We start from the raw sequence: 19,519 nt of genomic DNA on the forward strand, positions 1-19,519 counted from the left end.
GTATGTATGTTCGTCTTCGCCGGAAAAATCATGAACGCCGGAGACTCGCCGGAAAAGATGACCGGAGCATCGTCGGAGTTGTCAAATACGCCGGAAACCGGCTAAACCTCGAATAGCAGGTCATAAGGATGTTATTTGAACAGTTCAACAAGTTCAATGGGAAAATGTGGACCAAAAAAAAAATCACTGAGTAAATGTGTACAAATTAAAAAATATGTTACCATTTTAAGTCATTATCTCTTTTTTAAAAGTCCAATTTGTCCCGCACACAAATGTCTTGTTTTGATTTTCAAGATGTGACGGAGTTGGACGGCAAAAAAGGTAGATTGGATTTTAAAATTTTAAATAATCTGTGACCACAAAAATGTGAAGAAACTTTAAGGTTTATGTTTTTTGTATTTTAAGGTTTATGAATAATGATGGAAATCATCTAACACGAAACGATTAACAACTTCATAGAGGCATTTGAAGCAACTTGTTTCCCTCTTTACTTTATTTTCTACTTCTTTTAACCCTGGTTGGTCATTAGATATGTCAGATGGGTTTTTGACGAACCATAGATGATTTCTCACCAGAAAACATATTGGATAAGAAAAATTAAAAGCGGTTTCGTCAAAAACCAGTTAAACTGGCTATCATCAGTCGAAATAATAACTATTACACGACAAATATATTTTAATGATAAATGTAAATAATAAAAAAAATGACCACACGATTAGACGTTTTTAATAAAGTGGAAACTATCTATTTCAGTTGATTAATTAAATTGGATTTCAAGATAAATTAGTCGATATCGTGATCTTCTACAACAAGATTAGCTCAAGAGTATGATACAACCCTTTAGAGTTTAGACACTTTTAAATCAATCAAAAACGCAAAATGCATAAAGTCAAAATAAATAATTTAAATAAACTTGAACGTGAATGTCTCGTTATAAATTTAATTTGGAGTTGTGTGTGGGATCATTTCAAAACGAACAAAATTTCAGTTTGAATCACATAGTTATTTATTATTATTAGTAAGTAATATTGCAACATTTCAGCAGTTATTAGAAAATCAATATAAAGCATTTTTATTAAAACAAGAGAAAATATCCAAGAACAGGAGTATATCCCCATCTTGGATTAGGATTACAATAAAAGCCCAAACACAAACCACACAAAAGGAAACTAATAATCAAACAGACCCAATTAGAAAGAAGCTAATAACCAAACAGTATCCACACGAATCTCAGCCGCACGTTTTACATCCTCTCAGACGCAAGATACCACGGTAGTTCAACCCATAGGAAATCACACCACGCTCCAAATTCTTGACTTTGACTTTATTATTGTTTTTTATTCAAGCAAGCACACGACACGTATTTAATATAATAAAGAGGATCCGCCCCTTTACTATATGGCCAATACCAAACCCGGGACAGATTTTCCGACCCGATTAGAGAGGGTGCTCTCCCAAAGAGAAGGACAATGGAGCGAAGTAATGGAGCGGGATTTGGAAGAGTTAGTAGTCGTAGTAGTACCGAAACGAGTGACAGTGAGGGAAGTGTTGAAGTACTCCCGTACCTGAGTGATTATGCCATACGAGTTAACAGTCCAGGCGTGGATCCAGGAGATTTCGCGATCCTGATCGCAGCCTTCGACGATGACTGTAGATCCAAACGCGTCAATGGAAAGAGGAACGAATTCGAAGGAGTCGGTGTTGTCGTTGTCGGTTCCGGTGAGCAATCGCATCATATACTGGTGAGACGGAGGGCCATGGAACCACCACTCGAGGTCAGGTGCTAAGAGCTTGTGGACGGTTTCGACGTCGCGGCAGCTTAGGGCATGGTAGAGCTGGAGCACCACGCTCTTATTGCTGGAATCCTCCAGAGCTTCTTGAGGGTTAGCCAGTTCGGTCAGAAATTGACGTCTTGTGGGTACCTTTAGAGAGAGAAATAGAATTGATTTCCGAAGCTGTTGGGGTCGGGGATATTGCAAATGGAAATCGAGTTTAGCTTTTATAGGGAGATAGATGTTAGGGGCAATTTCGGTATTTAATCTATTTCTTTTTTCGTGCGTGTGTGTTCTGCATATGACTATATGTATGCCCAAAATACGCGTATTATTATTTTGTTTTCAACAATTATACAATGTATAACTTGGTAAATCCTTTACAAAAATGAAACATAATTATATAAAGGGGAAATGTCCCTCTAGCCCAATCATGTTACACCTTTTGGTTTAAATGGTTTCTTTTGTTTCTTTTTTTTTTGTTTGTATGTTCTTTTTTATTTATTTATTTATTTTTTTGAATTAAAGGGGTACGAATTGTTGATTTACTGGTCAAATTGGTACTTTAACCGGTTTTAAAAGGTTTCAAAGACAGGTCGTAGTCCATGTCATCCAATGAGTTAACTCTGAGTCAACTCGCTGTACACGTCAGCGAGTTGAGTCCGGTTTCTTTGCTTGGGCCCTAAGGGTTACTGTGGACCCATTGCACATAAAAGGAAGGGTTTGTTCATTCAAACCCTAAAAGGTTATACATATTTTCGGCGAAACACATACCGACAAGGAGGAGACAAGTATCGCTTTCACGAGATTCAAGAGATGTCTACCCCACCACCATCATCGGATTCGATATCGATAAATTCACGTGACAGACTCAACTTCGGTGACTTGCACTCTATATTCTATGATTGTAGGGTTAAAATAGTTGAACAACCGATTAGGGTTGTGCATGGGTCGGTTTGAGTCGGTTTTGGATCTAAACCCAACCCAACCCAACCCATAAATGGTCGGTTTCTGGTTTTCAGAACCCAATAGGATCGGAATCTGGTCGGTTCGGTTTCTCGGGTTCTGAGGTCAGTTTGGGCGGTTTTTCGATTTCTTGGGTTCAACCCATACACTCACGGGTTCTGGGTTTAAACCCATGAGTTTTGGGTTTTAACCCATTTTCCACAAATGAAACAACAAGTTAAATACTTCAAAAAACGCCAAATTTAAGTTAAATACTTCAAAAAACATGAGTCTTACAACAAATAGTCTATTACAAGTTACAACCAAAGCCCGAAATAGTCTATTACAAAAAAAAAAAAATCAAGTATGGGTCGGTTTCTTAGGGCGGTTTGTCGGTTTTAAGTATGGGTCGGTTTCTCGGGTTGGATGGGTCGGTTTCTGGGTAAAAACCGAAACCGAACCCGATTTTTTCGTTTTTAAAAAATTCAAACCCTAACCGTCGGTTTTGCTTCGGTTTTGGTTTTTTCGGTTTTGGTTTCGTCGGTTTTAATCGATTTCTCGGTTTCTTGGTTTGGGTTTGCTCACCCCTACAACAGATCAAAGTGGATCGCATAAATGAGGAAATAAGTTGTGATTTGGTGATTTCCAAGGTCGATTCACTCGCTCTGCAACGCCATTTAACACATACCGAGAAAAAAGTGCACACTCTGACTATTCTGGTGGTAGGACTGATGGTAGTGATGTTTGGTTTCCTCGTGGAAAAAGTTCACTCTCTTATCAACAATTGATGTTTAGGTATTGATGTGTTTGTGATGTTTAGTTATCGATGTGTTTGTGTAGGATTCTATTGTTATTAGTAGTTTTTAGGGTTAATATGGTGTGTTGTGTTCGGTGTATGTTATAAACATAGTGTTAGTGTCTTAATGTTCTCATAATAGAGGTTGAAGACCTATGTAAGAACAGGCAATTTTGTATAAACTAACTATGCAACCTTGTTGAATGAAATCGAAACGAAGACATGTGTTAATGAGGATATGTGTTATGCTAGGGAATCTAACTATTATGACTAATATTATTTTAAAATTTAAAATAAGATTTTCTAAGACACTAACCCTATTTCAGTGCAGTTAGTTAGTGCCAAAGTCGGGGGTACTTTCGTCCTTTCACCTTTTAACGTCGAGTATACACACAAGAGACAGATCTGTGGCCAATTTTTACCTTGTTTTGCTCTCTTGTCCTTGTTTCTTTGGAAGTAACATTACGCAACTGAAGGGATCGACGAAATCGGTGGAATGTTCATGTGGATTTGATGTTATAATACGAACCTCAACTACTCAATCAAACCTTGGACGACCCTTTTATGATTTCCCCAACAAGGTACAAATTGATTGCATTTTCCTTCAAAATATAGCGCTATATTTAAAAATGGTTTCTTGCGTTTTCGTATCTAAGTTGCAAATCTTTCATGGCAGGACCCTCGTGATGGGTTTAATGTTGGGCAGACCAAGTGGAGACTACGAACACAAGGGGTGAGGCACATATGATTGCAATTTTAGCTACGTCAAATAATAAGCTTCACTCGGATGTTAGGAAGCTGAAAATTTTGTTCATTCTTAGTTGGGTTGTTTTCTTTGTGATAATAGTTTACAAATTGTAGGGATTGGTAATGGTATTTTCTTGTGATGTTTAATAAGTAACATATGTGGTTGTAATCGTCCTTCACTTTAATGAAAATGACATTTTCTTGTGATGTATAATAAATACATTCTTTGGACCCACATAAACATACAATAATAAAGAACATACACTAATTGGACTACTAATGGGATCACATAAACATACAATAATAAAGAAGATACATCATAAAACCATGCACGTCCATTACATTACATAAAATCATAGGTTCAAAAATGTAAATAACAACACACATACTAGTCTAACAACCAACTCGAGTACATAACATGCATCAAACATCCAAATTTAAATCAAACAACATCCAATCATTAGTACATAGTGATACAAAATGAAACTTTTCCCTTATTCAACATCCAATGGAGTATCACCTGTATTGCCCTCTCCATTTTTTCCTTCAACCATTTAACCTTGTTTTTTCTTGATAATCCTTTCAGAAAGCTTCCTTTTTCGTGTACCCTCTTTTCCTTTGTCTTCAGGTCTTGCATCTTCATTTGGTTTTGTTCCACCTATTCCTTCCCCTCCATTACCATCTTTATCAGTTGATCTCTTTCTCTTCTTCACCTTTATTTTTTTGGGCTTTTCAACTTGAGGACATATAACCTTGTTATGTACAACTTACTTACACACATTGCATAAAATTTTCTTCCCAAACTTTGACACAATGTGTCTTGTAGTCTTTTCACTTGGGTCCTTTCTTCTATTAACTTTTGATCTACCCAACATTTTTCTTTTCAAATGTGGCAGTGGTGGTATGAATTCAGTACATGGCCACATATTTCTACCATTCATCCCATGCATTGGATACTTGTAAGTATTCCTCTAAACTGATACATAGTACATAGGATCCACATAACTTCCAACATCTCTATTACGATAGGAGATAGTTTCAACTGAATGCACACACCTATACCCATTTAATTGTCACACTCTACAAGAACATGTCTTCTTGTCTAAATCCACCACAAAATACTCTGCCAAGTTTCTTGTCACAAACTAGTTTAAACCAGTTGGTAAAACCTGTCAATATCTAATGACATTATATAGAAGTTAGTCTATGTTAATAGTTTTATCTTATTAACTTAAAGAAAAGATATTTACCTTTGAGATTTTTGCAACTGATTCACTAAGGTTATAATTGTTGGACATGGCTTAAATTCAGGCCATGAACTACCTTTGATGCTCAAACTAAACTGCTTTTCCATAACATAAAATCTAATTTCTTCTACTGCGTCACACATCCTACCCTCCTGAAAGAAAGCTCTATACCATGATTTTGGATTCTTCTCCATTAGATATGCAAAGGCTACAGGATTAAGAAGTTGAATTTCCTTCATTGTTGCATTGAATAAAGGCTCAGTGAATGCCTTACATGCCTTCGAAAACATCCTCTCATAGTGTACTCTAGTGAATCTTTTCCTGAAGTTGGCAAGAATACGCCTTGTACACTGGCTGTGTTCACCAGTAGGCAAAATCTCTTTAACACCTCCAACGGCCCCTACACAATAAAGGTTCATTGTTAAACAAATACAACTAGAGTTTAGTTAAAATAACATTGTGGACTAAGTGACATACCTTATGATGATCTGACATCAAAGTAAAACGAAACCCTTTTCCATTCTTAAGCCATCCCTTAAATTCTCCAAAAACCATTTTCACTTCTGTTTGTTTTCCACACAAACAAATGCCCATGAAATTAGGAAAATTTGATTATTAGCATCCTTTCCAACTGCATATATTAACTCTCCAGTGCATAACCCCTTTAAGAAACAACCATCCAAGGTTTAGTCCCTCAAAACATACGTAAACCTTACTAAACTATGTCTTCCCATTTGGCATACTATTCACATCCATTTTCATAGTTGATCCAGGGTTTGATCATCTTATCTCTTCACCATATAACCAAAGCTATGCATAGTGCTCAACCACTGTGCCTTCAATTAGACGAATAACATGTTACGTTGCTCTCCTACACTGACTCAAACTCACATTAATTCCAAAAGTCTGTTTGACCTCTTCCTTAAGCAGCCTAAAACTCATTTTTTTAATGTAAGAACGCAGTTGTTGTAACACAGGCATATTTGGGCTAGTCGATTAAGATATATTTAGCGTTAAAACGACTTTTGACAGAAGATTATTTAGGATAAATAATATTAACTAAATTTATAGTGTATGAGACAAGGATTCTATACATATAAGGAACTCTAAAATCCGACTTCGAGTGAAGAAGTTATGATCTACCGAAGTTTCGCGTTCAATCAGTATTTTGTGAATAACGAATCGGAGATAGGTGGTTTATTAGCCTAAGAACTCTAAATGAAATTTGTAGTAGTCATTAAACCGAGAACAAGAATATAGATAACGTCCAAATCTGACTTCATAAGTGGAAGTTATGATTTTTCAAAGTTTCAGCGTAGTAGTATACGGCTCACGAACCGAAATTGAAATCGGTCGATTTTTAGGAAAATCAATCTAAACAAGATTTAAATATCTCATCAATACCTATCCGTATATATAAAGACAGTCGAGAACAGTGTGACATCCCCTAATTTCTCGTCCAGAAAAGACCGATTTATTTTATGCTTTTTAAAATAAAATCAGAGTAATCCTTTTAAAAGATGTTGCAGAATTTGTTCCCAAAACAAAACATGATAAAAGTTTATCAAAACCTTTCTTTATGAAATATATATTTTCATTTCATATCAAAACCTCGGGATGTCATGTTCCGATACAGATCAAAAGCATAAACAAGACATTATAAGTCTTACAACAGTTATTTACAACTACCGACCTATAATCCAAAAATCACTCATCATCATCATCCGACTATGCTCGGGGTGCACTACCTGTAATATAAAAAGCTGAGTGGGTCAGGCTTGGAAGCCTGGTGAGCATATAGGGTTTTCAACCCACAATACATAAATTTATTATGCTTAAACATCAATCAATCAACCAAATTACCCCAACCCCATTATCTTATTTATTTCTTAAGGGTTTACCCTAAGAATCAACTATCACTCCTTCCTAAGGATTCATCCTAAGGAATAGGCACGAAGTCACATCGTCACCAGGGTTTATATAACAGGCACTAAGTCTATAGCTGCCAAGGTTTATTCAACATGTGCTAAGTCCATAGCTCTCATTTATCGACAGTATTATTCACAAGAATCCCCCCCGCAATACATGTCAATGGGTTTTTAGAGTACAGCAGATGAACATATAGTTCACACACCTACAGGTTGCGGGCATGCTAGTGTTCCACAGACCGTCTAGAATAGTTCATGGTTGTCATCCATACTCTGCTGAATGACGGGGGCCAACGTTTGGGTAAGTGATTCTCTTAAATTTCACCACTCACCCTCAACTCATGATCAATATCACTGATCATCTCCTTTATCCAACTCACCTTTCATCACACTCACTATTTCATCTACCCATGTTTTACCCAACATTTTTTGTAGATAAAAAGACATATACAGTTTAAATTATTTAAAAACTTGTATAAATCATTCCTTCAACACCCATCTCAAATAAACAAACAATATATATTCACACAACACGTATTTTATGTAAAATACTTCATATCTATGTGTAAGGTGAAAGTAACTACACATTTACTTGATTTAATGAAAATCGGGCAGCAATTCGTTTCCTAAAACGATCGTTTCTAATAAAACCAAGAGTTTTATTGAGAAATCGGGCTCTGCGAAGGGTCGGGCTTCGAAACCGAAAAGATAAATTTTCCGGGTCTTCGGGCACTTCGGGACGTGTTTCGGGTGCTATAATCAATACCGGGGCTTTGGGGGATGTGAAAATAGCCAAAATATTGAAAAAGGGGCCAAAATTGCCAATTCTTAAATTCTAGCCGGGAGGGTTCGCACCCTCCTATTTATAGGCTGCGAGACCGAGGATCAATGGCTGAGAAGGAGACACGCGACAGCAGATCCGAAGAGGGCAGCACCTGGCTCGTACGTGGGCTGCGCATGCGAGGGCCTCGCTGGCAGCTCCTGATTGGACCGAAGTTCGGGTCCGACGAGGGGGGGTTCGTGGCTCCTGCGAAGCTCGGATGGATCAAGGCGACACGGGGCGCGCATGCAAGGTTCCAGCGCATCGGACACATCATCGATTCGGACACGTGGCACGATTTGAGCGAGGTGACGTGGCCGAAGTCCACGAATGCGAAATTTCCCGGTTTTGATATTTTTTTCTCGATTTTCGCTCCAAAACTTCTAAAATCCATAACTTTCGCATACGAGCTCCGTTTTTTACGTTCTTTATATGCACGTGTAGGTAAAATTACGCTCTACAACTTTCGTTTAGACTTTGTCGGCTAATTTTGAATTTAATTTTTATATTATTATTTTTAACAGACCGGGACAGGAAATCCGTTAAAAATTCATAACTTCTTCATCCGACGTCCGTTTTCGTCTGTCTTTTTACCGTTGTGCTACTACAGACGAGACCTTCGATTCTCGTTTAGGTTGTGTCGGCTAAAAATCACTCGATCTAAAATTCGAGTTTTTAGTTGTCTACTGCTAAGCTGAAACTTCGAAAAATCATAACTTCCTCATACGAAGTCAGATTTGGGCGTTCTTTTTATACATACTCTCGGTTTAACGAACACTACGAATTTCGTTTAGATCACTAAGGCTAAAAAGTAGTTTATCAAAAACTCACTTTTTACGACATTCGGCACCGTGCCGGTTTGTCGCGAAACTTCGACAGGTCATAACTTCTTCATTATAACTCGGATTTCGGCATTCTTTATATATCCGTAATCCTTGTCACGACTACTACAACTTTCTTAATAAATATCGGCTTTATCTAATATTTATTTTCGACGCTCATTTTTAGTCTTAATTAATTAAACCCTAATAATTAAGCATAAAACACATAAAACACATAATATTCACATAATTCCTTTTCATTTCTTCAAAATGAGTCACAAAGGTTAACCTAGACTATCATGTCAATATTAATGTCTAGCCTAGAAACACGGGCGTTACAAACATGTATCATATGAGAGAGTTATGGATTTTTAATGGACTTTAAGTTTCTAAGCTTGTTAAAAATTAACGTTAAAAATAAAGTCAAAATTACCCGACAGAGTATAAATGAAAGTTTTAGATCTCGTCGATAGCTACGCGTGGATATAAAACCCGTCGAAAACGGAGCTCGTATGAAGAAGATATGAATTTTCTAAGAAATCATAAATTTCCGCACGCGGTCGCGCGCATAGACAGCATGTGCGACGCGCACTGACAGCATGCACTGTGTGCACTGATACCCCACTGGATACTCGACATGTGGCACCACGTAGTGAATGACATGTCACCTTGGCCGACCAGATGTGTGGCGCGTAGAGGACATGGTTCACGGCGGCTCCGTCCTGGGGTCTATTTCAACCCGAACATGCAAACACATATAAGTCACATAACAACTATCATCATACATAACACAATGATGGGCCGGCATTGGTGCCTTCGACCCATGGATACAGTGAGAAAACTCAGCTCACGGTCGGATAAAAGTTGAAACAACACGTTGCTCCGGAAAACAACTCTGTCGGTTCTCTCTACAAATAACAGTGACCAAATCTCAGACTACAGCTCAAAATACCCAAAATACCCCTAGGTCAACTTGGTCAAAATCTTGGTCAAAGTCGAAAGTCAAACGAGTCAACTCGGTTAACTCAGTGAGTACGATGGGCATACTCAACACATACGCGGGGTGTACTACTTGTTGACCAGAAGTCGAGGGGCTGACCACGTACGCACAACATACCCTTTGGTACGCCCAACGTACGCGTCTGCCAACTTTCCTTTCCATTAAGGGCTTAATCCCTTAAGCCCTTTCGTCCAAAATCCAGATCTGGACCTCACAAGATATCCTTAATCATAAAGTTTCCAACTTTATGATTTTGCATGGCTAATAAGTGCTCAAATCTAAAAATCCTAACTTCCTAACTCATTAAGACAACCTAGATCATGCGTGGAAGGAAACTATTGCCCAAGATCACATTTTTATGACTTATCACACCCTAAAAAATCTGAAAGGACAACTCAAAAGTATTGGAGTATTGCATACTCAAAAGGATCAAGATTTGGGACAAAAATGTGCAAACTTTTAAGCTAGAACAAGATTTAATGAAATACTCATCAAGGTTGGAGCTTTATACGTACAGAAGATGCAGAAGGGAGTGTAGTTGTTGTATCCCAAAGCTTGAGTGAAACATCACAACTCCAAGAGTCTTCCTTCACCACCAAGATCACCAAAATGGCACCAAATGACACTCCAAAGCTTTAAAACACACTCACACACTTTAGGGTTTCGAAATAGAGGCTAAGAGAGATGAAGGTTGGAGTTAAGAAAGGGTGTGGGGCTATAATGATGTTTAAATAGGGTTTAAACCCTATAATTTAGGGTTTGCACCCTGGCCACGTGCGCCCTGCGTACACAACGTACGCTCAGCGTATGCATGCATGGCCCAAAATTTACAAAAATGCCACTTGGGACTAATTTTGTACGAAAAAGTATTAACAAGCCTCATAATTCTATCTAATTACTTTTGACTAAAAACATATCGAACTAAAATCCTTAATTCATGCAAGAAGCCCGAGATATCACCTTTCCAATTTTACCCTTTTGCTTCAAGGCACAAATCGAGTGCTTTAATCAGGTAATCCAACATTATCAACATCTGAAAGGGTCTAAACTCCATTCTTTTGAAGTCCAAGACCTTCACTTGATCAAATTTCGGCCCGATGTTCCAAAATTAAAACATCACTTAAACTAGGTGTTACAACCGATATGTTGTGAAAATTTTTAATCAGTTGAAATGACTTCTGGATTGGAAAAATCGTGTTGCACAAATTGTGGTACTTTGTTTATGGGTGAAGGGAATTCTATACTTGCATGTGACACAACTCTCTCATGGTTGAAAATAGTTCTTGGATTGCAAAAAGCGTGTTTCAAGAATTTGGTGTTTTGTTTACATGTGAAGGGAGTTATAGCCTTATAGGCATCTCACTATAATTAACAACAATGAAATAAGTCTACGTCTAAGAGTAGCATGCATTTATACTTGTTTATATTTATGGCTTTCTTTCTTGTTTATATTTATTGTATCCTTTATTGTAACAAACATGCAAATAAATGTGAAACTACTCTTAAACTTTAATATTTCATAACATTATATAACTTGTAAAATATAAATGCATCAGTAATATTAAAAAAAAAAACTTAGAAATCGGTTCATAACATTGCATAACTTGTAAACTTAAATATACCATTAATGTACAAAATAAACTTAGAAATATGTTCATAACATTACACAACTTGTAAAACAAAAAGATATCATCAAAGTGCAAAGCCCGATGTAGCAAAGGAGGGGAAAAGCGCACAACGGTTTTTTATAAACCAATATTTTTATTTTTTGGAACCTAATTTTCTAACAATTGTACCCCTCAGTGCATGACTCAAACAAGTTAACAACAAAAAAATTACAACCTCTTTATTCATTTTTTTATGTACACAAATTTCAAACGTAATACAACTGGCAAACATAATAGACGAGGAGGACCATGGATAAACTTGCACATTAGCGGCCTTGGATGGTCCCCCTTTTTTTTGGGACTGTGTCTAGCAAGGACCCAATCTTTTTTTAGACTAATTTGGTCTTGAGGCTTTTTATTTATTTATTTATTTATTTTTCAGATACATGTTTTTTCTTTATTTTAGATTCCTGTTTTTTTGTTTTTCCTTTCAATTTATATTTTTTCCCTATAAATTTCACTATCTTTGGTTCGGATTCATAAAAAGTTTTTTAGATAGATTGTAGGTAGTAATTTTTTGATTTCATAAATGACAGAGTTAGGTTGAAGTTAGACAATTTAACAATACAAACAGTTAAAACTAAACTAAATTGAAAATTAATTTTAATATTTTTTCATGCAAATCATAGGCAGAGACATTTGAAATTATATTGTTTTAGTAGATGTTTAATTATCATATAATATAAAATAGTTATTGCCATGGGGCGTTGAAAGGGGTAAAGTGGGCAGCTGCACATGACCCAATTTTTTTGTTATATATATTTATTTAAAAATAAAAAACTTATAATAACAATAAGGGCCATTTTTTCTGACTCGTCCTGAACCTTTAAGAATATTTAATTCTTCATAAACAACATTGGTTATTGTAAACATATGTATAGCTCAAAATTGTCTCTCCAAAAGATCCTTTATGGAGAGAATGTAAATTCCAACATATATAACCATTTATAAGACCGTGTCGCACCGATATTGGATACACTAAATATTATAAATGTTTATATCAATTTAATATACAATCTATTAATTCATAATTAATAACAGTTATATAGTTATTTTTAGTAATTTTAAGTATATAATTATAATCTACATAATATATAACCATTCGTCTGGTTAAATATAAATCATGATGCACACTATCAAAGATGGTTATTATAACCGTATTGGTTAAAGTCTTAAAGAGAAATCCATCTGGTTATGCAACTTGCTAATCCGAATCTTGGCATTATTAGGATTAATAATCAATAATGTAAGTACTATAAAATCCTTGTTTATTATGTCAAACATGTGCTTAATTATTGGATAATGTTGGGTAAGAGATATTTGTTTATGGTATATCATTACTTTAGTTTCACACGTAATTAAGGATTCGTATATGGTTTTATATACAATTAAAACATGACAAATCGTATATAAAAATAAATATTCAAATATATTTTTATTTAACAAATATTGTTAATAATGAAATCAGTAAATTACACGAATCGTCCCTCGTTTAAGTGTCAAAAGACACGTTCAGTCCCTATTTTCAAAAATTAAATCAGATCATCTCCCTCATGTTGTTAACGATTCGTCCCTGATGTCGTAAAAAAAACTATTATACCCCTATCGATTTCTTTTTTCATTTTTTCATTATATGATTTATTATTATTATTATTAAGTTATAACGCCCCTTTCTTTTTTCTTTAATGGGCGTGTTCGACAAAACTAGCTGGTAGCGTTTAGCTTGTAGCTTGTAGCGTTTTGTTAAACGCTACATGAAGTAGCTTTTGGATTTGGAGCGTTTTGTTTAAACTAAACGCTAGAAGCTTGTAGTGCCAAACAAGGCTTTCTGTTCAAAACGGAACGTTTTGTCAAACACTAGAAGCTAGAAGCTCTCAAACGCTCCTAAACGCTCCGTGCAGAACATGTCCAATATTTCGTAAAGACTGAAACAAAACCCCCGTCTCTTTCTCTCCGTCAGAGACGACGACCACCACAACTCCATAGAAAACCAATGGCTACTGCTGCCTCACTTCTCCATTTTTCTTCAAGTTTCGCCACCGGAAACATCTTCAAAAGCCACTGGAAGCTTTTACCATTTTATCTTCCATTCGAAACCTACAACTCAGACCATTTTCATCTCACATTCGAAACCTACAACTCCGACCAATTTCTTGAATCTGGAGTTTGATGAAAGAAGTCGTTTGCAGATCCCGACTCTAGAGACACATATGCAAGAATGTTGTATGAAGATCTTCTCTGGATATTATTCTAGAAATTGTGTCAAGGGTTTCTTTTCGTCGGGGTTCCATATTCGTTTTTCCGATGACAAGTATTTCACCAGATCCGTTTTTCCGGTGACAAAGGTTCACCAGATTTGTTTGTCCATCGAGGTTCCAAATCCGTTTGACCGGAGGCGCAGTTGGAAAAGGCGAAATAGCAGTTCAAGAAGGAGAAGGAACAGTTCCAGATCTATAAGTCTCCTACAACAATGGTAGTCCGGCTGATAGATTCTCTTTTTTGGAGAGATAGTTGTAAATCTGACATCAGTGACAGTGAAGATGAAGAGGGAGGAGATGCAATCGATGGTGGTCCGGTGGTGAATGGTCGGCGACTGTTGGTGGCTTTTACAGGTTTCCGACAAGGTTTAAAAAAAAAGTGCAGGAATCTACGGACTGTTTAACTGGGTAGGGTGGGGGTGGATAATGGGGCCATTTTATTTTAAAAATTACAAATAATAGTTAAATAATAAATAAGTAATAAATAAATTAAAATTAATAATAAATTAGGGCAATACAGTCATTTCAAGTCTGTAAAAGGATGAAACGTGTGAATTTAAATAAGGGAAATTTCCAGAAAAGTTTTAAAATTTTACCATAATTTACGAAAAAATCTCAAACTAAAATTTGTTTACGAAAAAATATGAATTACTGGTAAAAATGGCAATTTGACCATATTTTCCCGGTTTACCGGTTTCTTTACTTACATGTTTCATTAAAGTCCCATTATTTTATACTAATTTACGAATAAGTCCCAAACTAAAATTTAGTGATGATTTGGCCCTTTTCTCCATGTAACATATATTTTACCTATTTTATCGCTGACCTGGACGCCTAATCATTAAATGAGCCGATGAGATGGATATGTTGGGTTATATAATGTTATGTTTACCATAAACGATGGATGATACAAGTTAATTTTTAAAACGTGCTAATTTAATACAAACGAGGGATGATACTAGTTAATTTTTAAAAATAAAGACTAAACGCGTTTTTTAGCACCTGCACCACAAACGATTCATGTAATTTACTCTAATGAAATTAAGAATTGGCTCGGCGTTTAGAATACAAGAAAGTTTTATATTTAAATAAAAAATAATTGGTTGAAGAGGTGTTATAATAAATATCATGTATATATGTAAAATGTGAAAGAAAAAAAATCACATACATGTCTTGTTTCACAAGTCTCTGCAAAAATGAGTGGTTGTTATGGAAATAACTTCAGAAAAATACTAGTAGGGTTGTTTGACTTATCTTTTGAGAGACTAAAAGTTCTTTTAGAAAAAGATGTTTGATAAAAGCATTTTTAAACGCTACTTTTGGATTTTGTATATAGGGAAAATGATTTTTTTGGAAAAGTCAGGAAAACCTGATTTTTTGCAACTTTTCTTAAAATGACTTTTGGCCTCTCAAAAGATAAGCCAAACACCCTTAGATGTGTCTATTTTTCTTTAAATATTAATATAGTTATATGTTTTTAAAATTAAACTAACTACGAATACTTTTATTTGCATATAATTACCGGTTAAGATACCTGAGGATTCACATATTCTTCCTTCCCCAAACCTTTTAAATTTTAAATTATGGGACTTATTTTGTCTTTAACCTTCCAAACGAATACCACATGTCGTTTTTGTCCATTTGTGACCGCATTAGTATTTTATTTAATTATTGTACTATCACTATTTTATATAACTATTTTTTATCTTAAAAAAAATCTCTTTTAATTTTATATTACTTTAAAAATATACAATATTTTATGTATGAAAGTATGTAATTTATATTATGTATTGAGTTATTGATTTCATTTACCAAAAACTCATGTCACTTATATCAATTCCAACCATCAATTTGTGTTTCTTTTAACATTAAAATGATTAAAATGATGATTGTATTCCAACCAAATTTTAAAATATGTTATTTAGTGGTAAGTGTTTTGGTCATTAGTGTAGACTTGTCAAACACACTAAAATAGTGTTTTTTAGTGATTGATTAGTACGAAAAAAGATAAAATAACACCAAATTTAGGTGTTTTAGAGGACTATTGGAGTTGTTGCATCCCAATCAATTGTAACCCTGTTCCTCTCTGTCATCGACATCATCTCCACCTCCGGCTATTGCAACAAATCGCCTCTGGCTCCGACTGCTGCACCATAACGCCTCCAACTCTAACTGCTTTCCTCTGAATATTTTGCAGGTAATGTCTCCGGTCATTCTCTTTCTCTTGCTATGTAATCGATTAGTGCTTGAAAATTTCAGTTTATGTTGCCCCTTAATTCAATGATTTCACAAAAAACATGTTTTTTTTATGAAATCAGACGTGCTATATTATGTTTTTCTGCAAATGCTGAAATTATATGTTATTTATAATTTCTGAAATCAAAGCATTTTTTATTCTTATTTGCCATGTAGTCGATTATCAGTGTTGAGGATGAAATCTGATCATGTTGATGATGAAATCTAAAATATGATAATGTTGATGAAATATGAAATTTGATAATGTTGATGATATTTGTTTATTTCTGAAATGCATTTGTTTTTCTGAAATGTGATGATGTTGCTAATGAAATATGAAATCCGATAATGTTAATGAAATATGAAATTTGATAATGTTGATGATGTTTGTTTACTTCTAAAATGCATATACATATGCTTCTTTTTTTTTTTTTTTTTTGAAATGTGATGATGATTCTTTGTGTTCTGGCATTTACAGGATCATCATAAGTTTGGGCAATGGTATTAAAAGTACTTAACCGAATTCAACCTTCCTTATTGTCCAATCCTCTTAAAAATATGTGGTGAAGTTGCATGTAACATGATATAAATGATTATATGAGGGTATATTATAAAAATATTCATACATGATCATATATCTAGCCTTTATTCATGAATTTTAGGTTTATATGTAAAAATAACTGTCCTTGATGTACCATAATTTTTTAATTCCATGGTAGTATTGGCTATTGATTTTAGTTTATATTCTATGTACACAATAAGTATTGGTATTGATCAAATATATTGAAATTGGATCTCTTTGATTTGGATGTATGTTTTAATTTTGATTTATGTTTAATTTGGATTTGTATGGTGTTTATGTATTTTTTTTTATAATTATTCAAGGAATTGATTCGGTTATTTTATAAACATAAACTTTGAATTAGTAAAAAATAATATAGAATGGTAAATTTTTCATTTTTATAATCAACACAACAATTCAGAGGTTCCAACCAAACAACATGTTGAAAATTCAGACCCACTTAAAAATTCAGATCTCTTAAAAATTTAAAACCTGCCAAACAGCCTCTAAGTACTTATTGAGTTAAGTACTAGATGCATATTAGAAGATCTCTTAATGAGACAAAGAGATAGAATGTCCATGGTACAAATATTATGTGATAAGTCACATAATAGAGATAGAGATGAATATAAAGATGATATCTTCGGGAATAAGATAGAGGTTCCTTCGGGAACAAAGAGTATGATTCCTATGAGAATAAGAGAATGATTCCTTCGAGAATGAGATCATGTCCCTGCGGGGAAAAGAGATGATGACCCCTTTTGGGGATGTAGATAGATGATTCCAATGAGAATGAGAAAGTATATTGTTAGAGAAGGCAAATAGTGGTTCCTTGAGAGGAACAAGATAAAAGAGTTCTTTGTAAGAACTTAGAGATCATCTGTGATAGATTAATAATAAGGAATCCGTGAGAGATTTAAGAGAAGAAGAGTAGTTAAGGATTCGCGAGAGATCATAAGATAAGGAGTAAATCCGATTAAGTGTACCCGGTAATGTAGTGGGATGTTGATTCCCTTAGAAGATAAAGAAGATTGTAGTATGAGATGGGACCGTTGGGTCTAGATGAGAATATAGTGTTGAGACATCATATTTGAGAATAAAAATATAGAGAGTAAGAAGAGTATGAGATAAGCATGCTAATAGTAAGAGATGTGTGATAAGCAAAGTAAGAATACTAAAAGAGCATGCATGAAGTATGAGATGAGCCTAAAAGAGGCTAAGAAAGAGTGATAAATGAGAGAAGATTAGAGAATAATATAAAAAGATAGAGTATTATTATGAAAGAATAAAATGTTAAGGCACAATAAGAATAGTATATAGAATAAGAGATAGATGAGATGTGAAAGGAAAATAATAGATTGTAGAGTATGAGAAAGAAAAGAGACGAGGAGATAGATAAAAAGAGAAGAATAGCATTGTGTAGTATGAGAATAAGAGATTAGAGTGCAGAGTAAAAGAAAAAAAGGGAAAAGAAAGACAGATCATGAAAAGATAGAAAGAGCAGATAAACATAAAAATGGATTAGAATATAACTCACCAAACCTATGGTCTGATGTAGTAGATATGTTTCATGTTTTGCAGGTTCAGGTAGCAGTCTGTGTACGTGTGTAACATCTATAAAATCATGAAAAAATTAAACTTTTAAAACAACTCAAAAGTCATCATTGTTTACAAATAGTTTTCAAATTAGGTTTATTATAAGAGTAATCCCCAAAATCATGAAACAAAACATGAGGAAGTGCACGATCAAGCCTTTGCCTTCCCACGATCATCTGAGGTACCTGAAACATAACCCAAAAATGTAAGCCCAAAGTACCAATACACAAACAAATAGCACAAATATAATAACAGCATACTATGGGTCCAATCAACCATCGGATTGGAATACCCCAGGCCCCTCAACCATCGGGTTGGAATGCCAACATACTATGGGTCCAATCAACCATCGGATTGGAATACCCCACGCCCTCAACCATCGGGTTGGAATGCCAACATACTATGGGTCCTATCATCCTCGGGATGGAATACCCTAGGCCCTCAACCATCAGGTTGGAATGCCCCGACCTGTTGGCTTACGCACAAAGAAGTGAAGCCTCAGCCACCGACCAAACATGTGCACATATAATAGATAATTATATAACAGTCTACATTCAGTCACGCAGATATGCAGATCACTAAGCATAGAAACATCTTATCTACCAGGATACCGATCTAACAGATCATAACAACATAGGAACGTCCTATCTACCAGGATACCGATCTAACAGATCAAAACAATACAATCCACTGGGTCGGTATTGGTGCCTTCGACCCACAAGTACAGTGAGGACAACTCACCTCGCAAACTGAGTAGAACTGATAAGGCCCGACTCCGAATCTCATCTCTCTACACGATACCTAATTCCATTAAATGGCCAATTTCCATAAGAATTCTGAAATACCCAAAATACCCTCAAGGTCAAACTTGGTCAAAGTCAAAGTCAACAGTCAAGGTCAACAGTCTATGTTGACCCAACATGTCGTGTTTAATAGCAAAAATGATGTGTTTCGCTAGCATTCACATGGTCAGGAAAACCCCAGCCAACACGCCATGTTTGTCCGAGTTCCAACAGCTTAATACATTCAGCTGTATTCTTCGATTCCAGGGACTCCAAGGCTCAGATCTAGACCCAAATGCTATCAAGAAGGATAAATTTTCCAACTTTATCCATTGGAACTACT

The 19,519-nt window shown here is 35.2% G+C and overlaps 1 protein-coding gene across 1 annotated transcript; it reads right to left on the reverse strand.

Moving 5' to 3' along the window:
• Positions 1 to 1,045: 1,045 nt before the first annotated feature.
• On the reverse strand, positions 1,046 to 1,984 carry LOC145161439 (wound-induced protein 1-like). The gene has a single exon (XM_079080951.1). The coding sequence runs from the start codon at positions 1,734 to 1,736 to the stop codon at positions 1,395 to 1,397; it is 342 nt and encodes a 113-aa protein (XP_078937077.1). The 5' UTR covers positions 1,737 to 1,984; the 3' UTR covers positions 1,046 to 1,394.
• Between the last annotated feature and the right edge of the window lie 17,535 nt (positions 1,985 to 19,519).

The sequence above is a fragment of the Lactuca virosa genome, chromosome 2 (genome assembly GCF_052849685.1).
Source record: "Lactuca virosa cultivar CGN04683 chromosome 2, Lactuca_virosa_CGN04683_v6, whole genome shotgun sequence".
Lineage (NCBI taxonomy): Eukaryota > Viridiplantae > Streptophyta > Magnoliopsida > Asterales > Asteraceae > Lactuca > Lactuca virosa.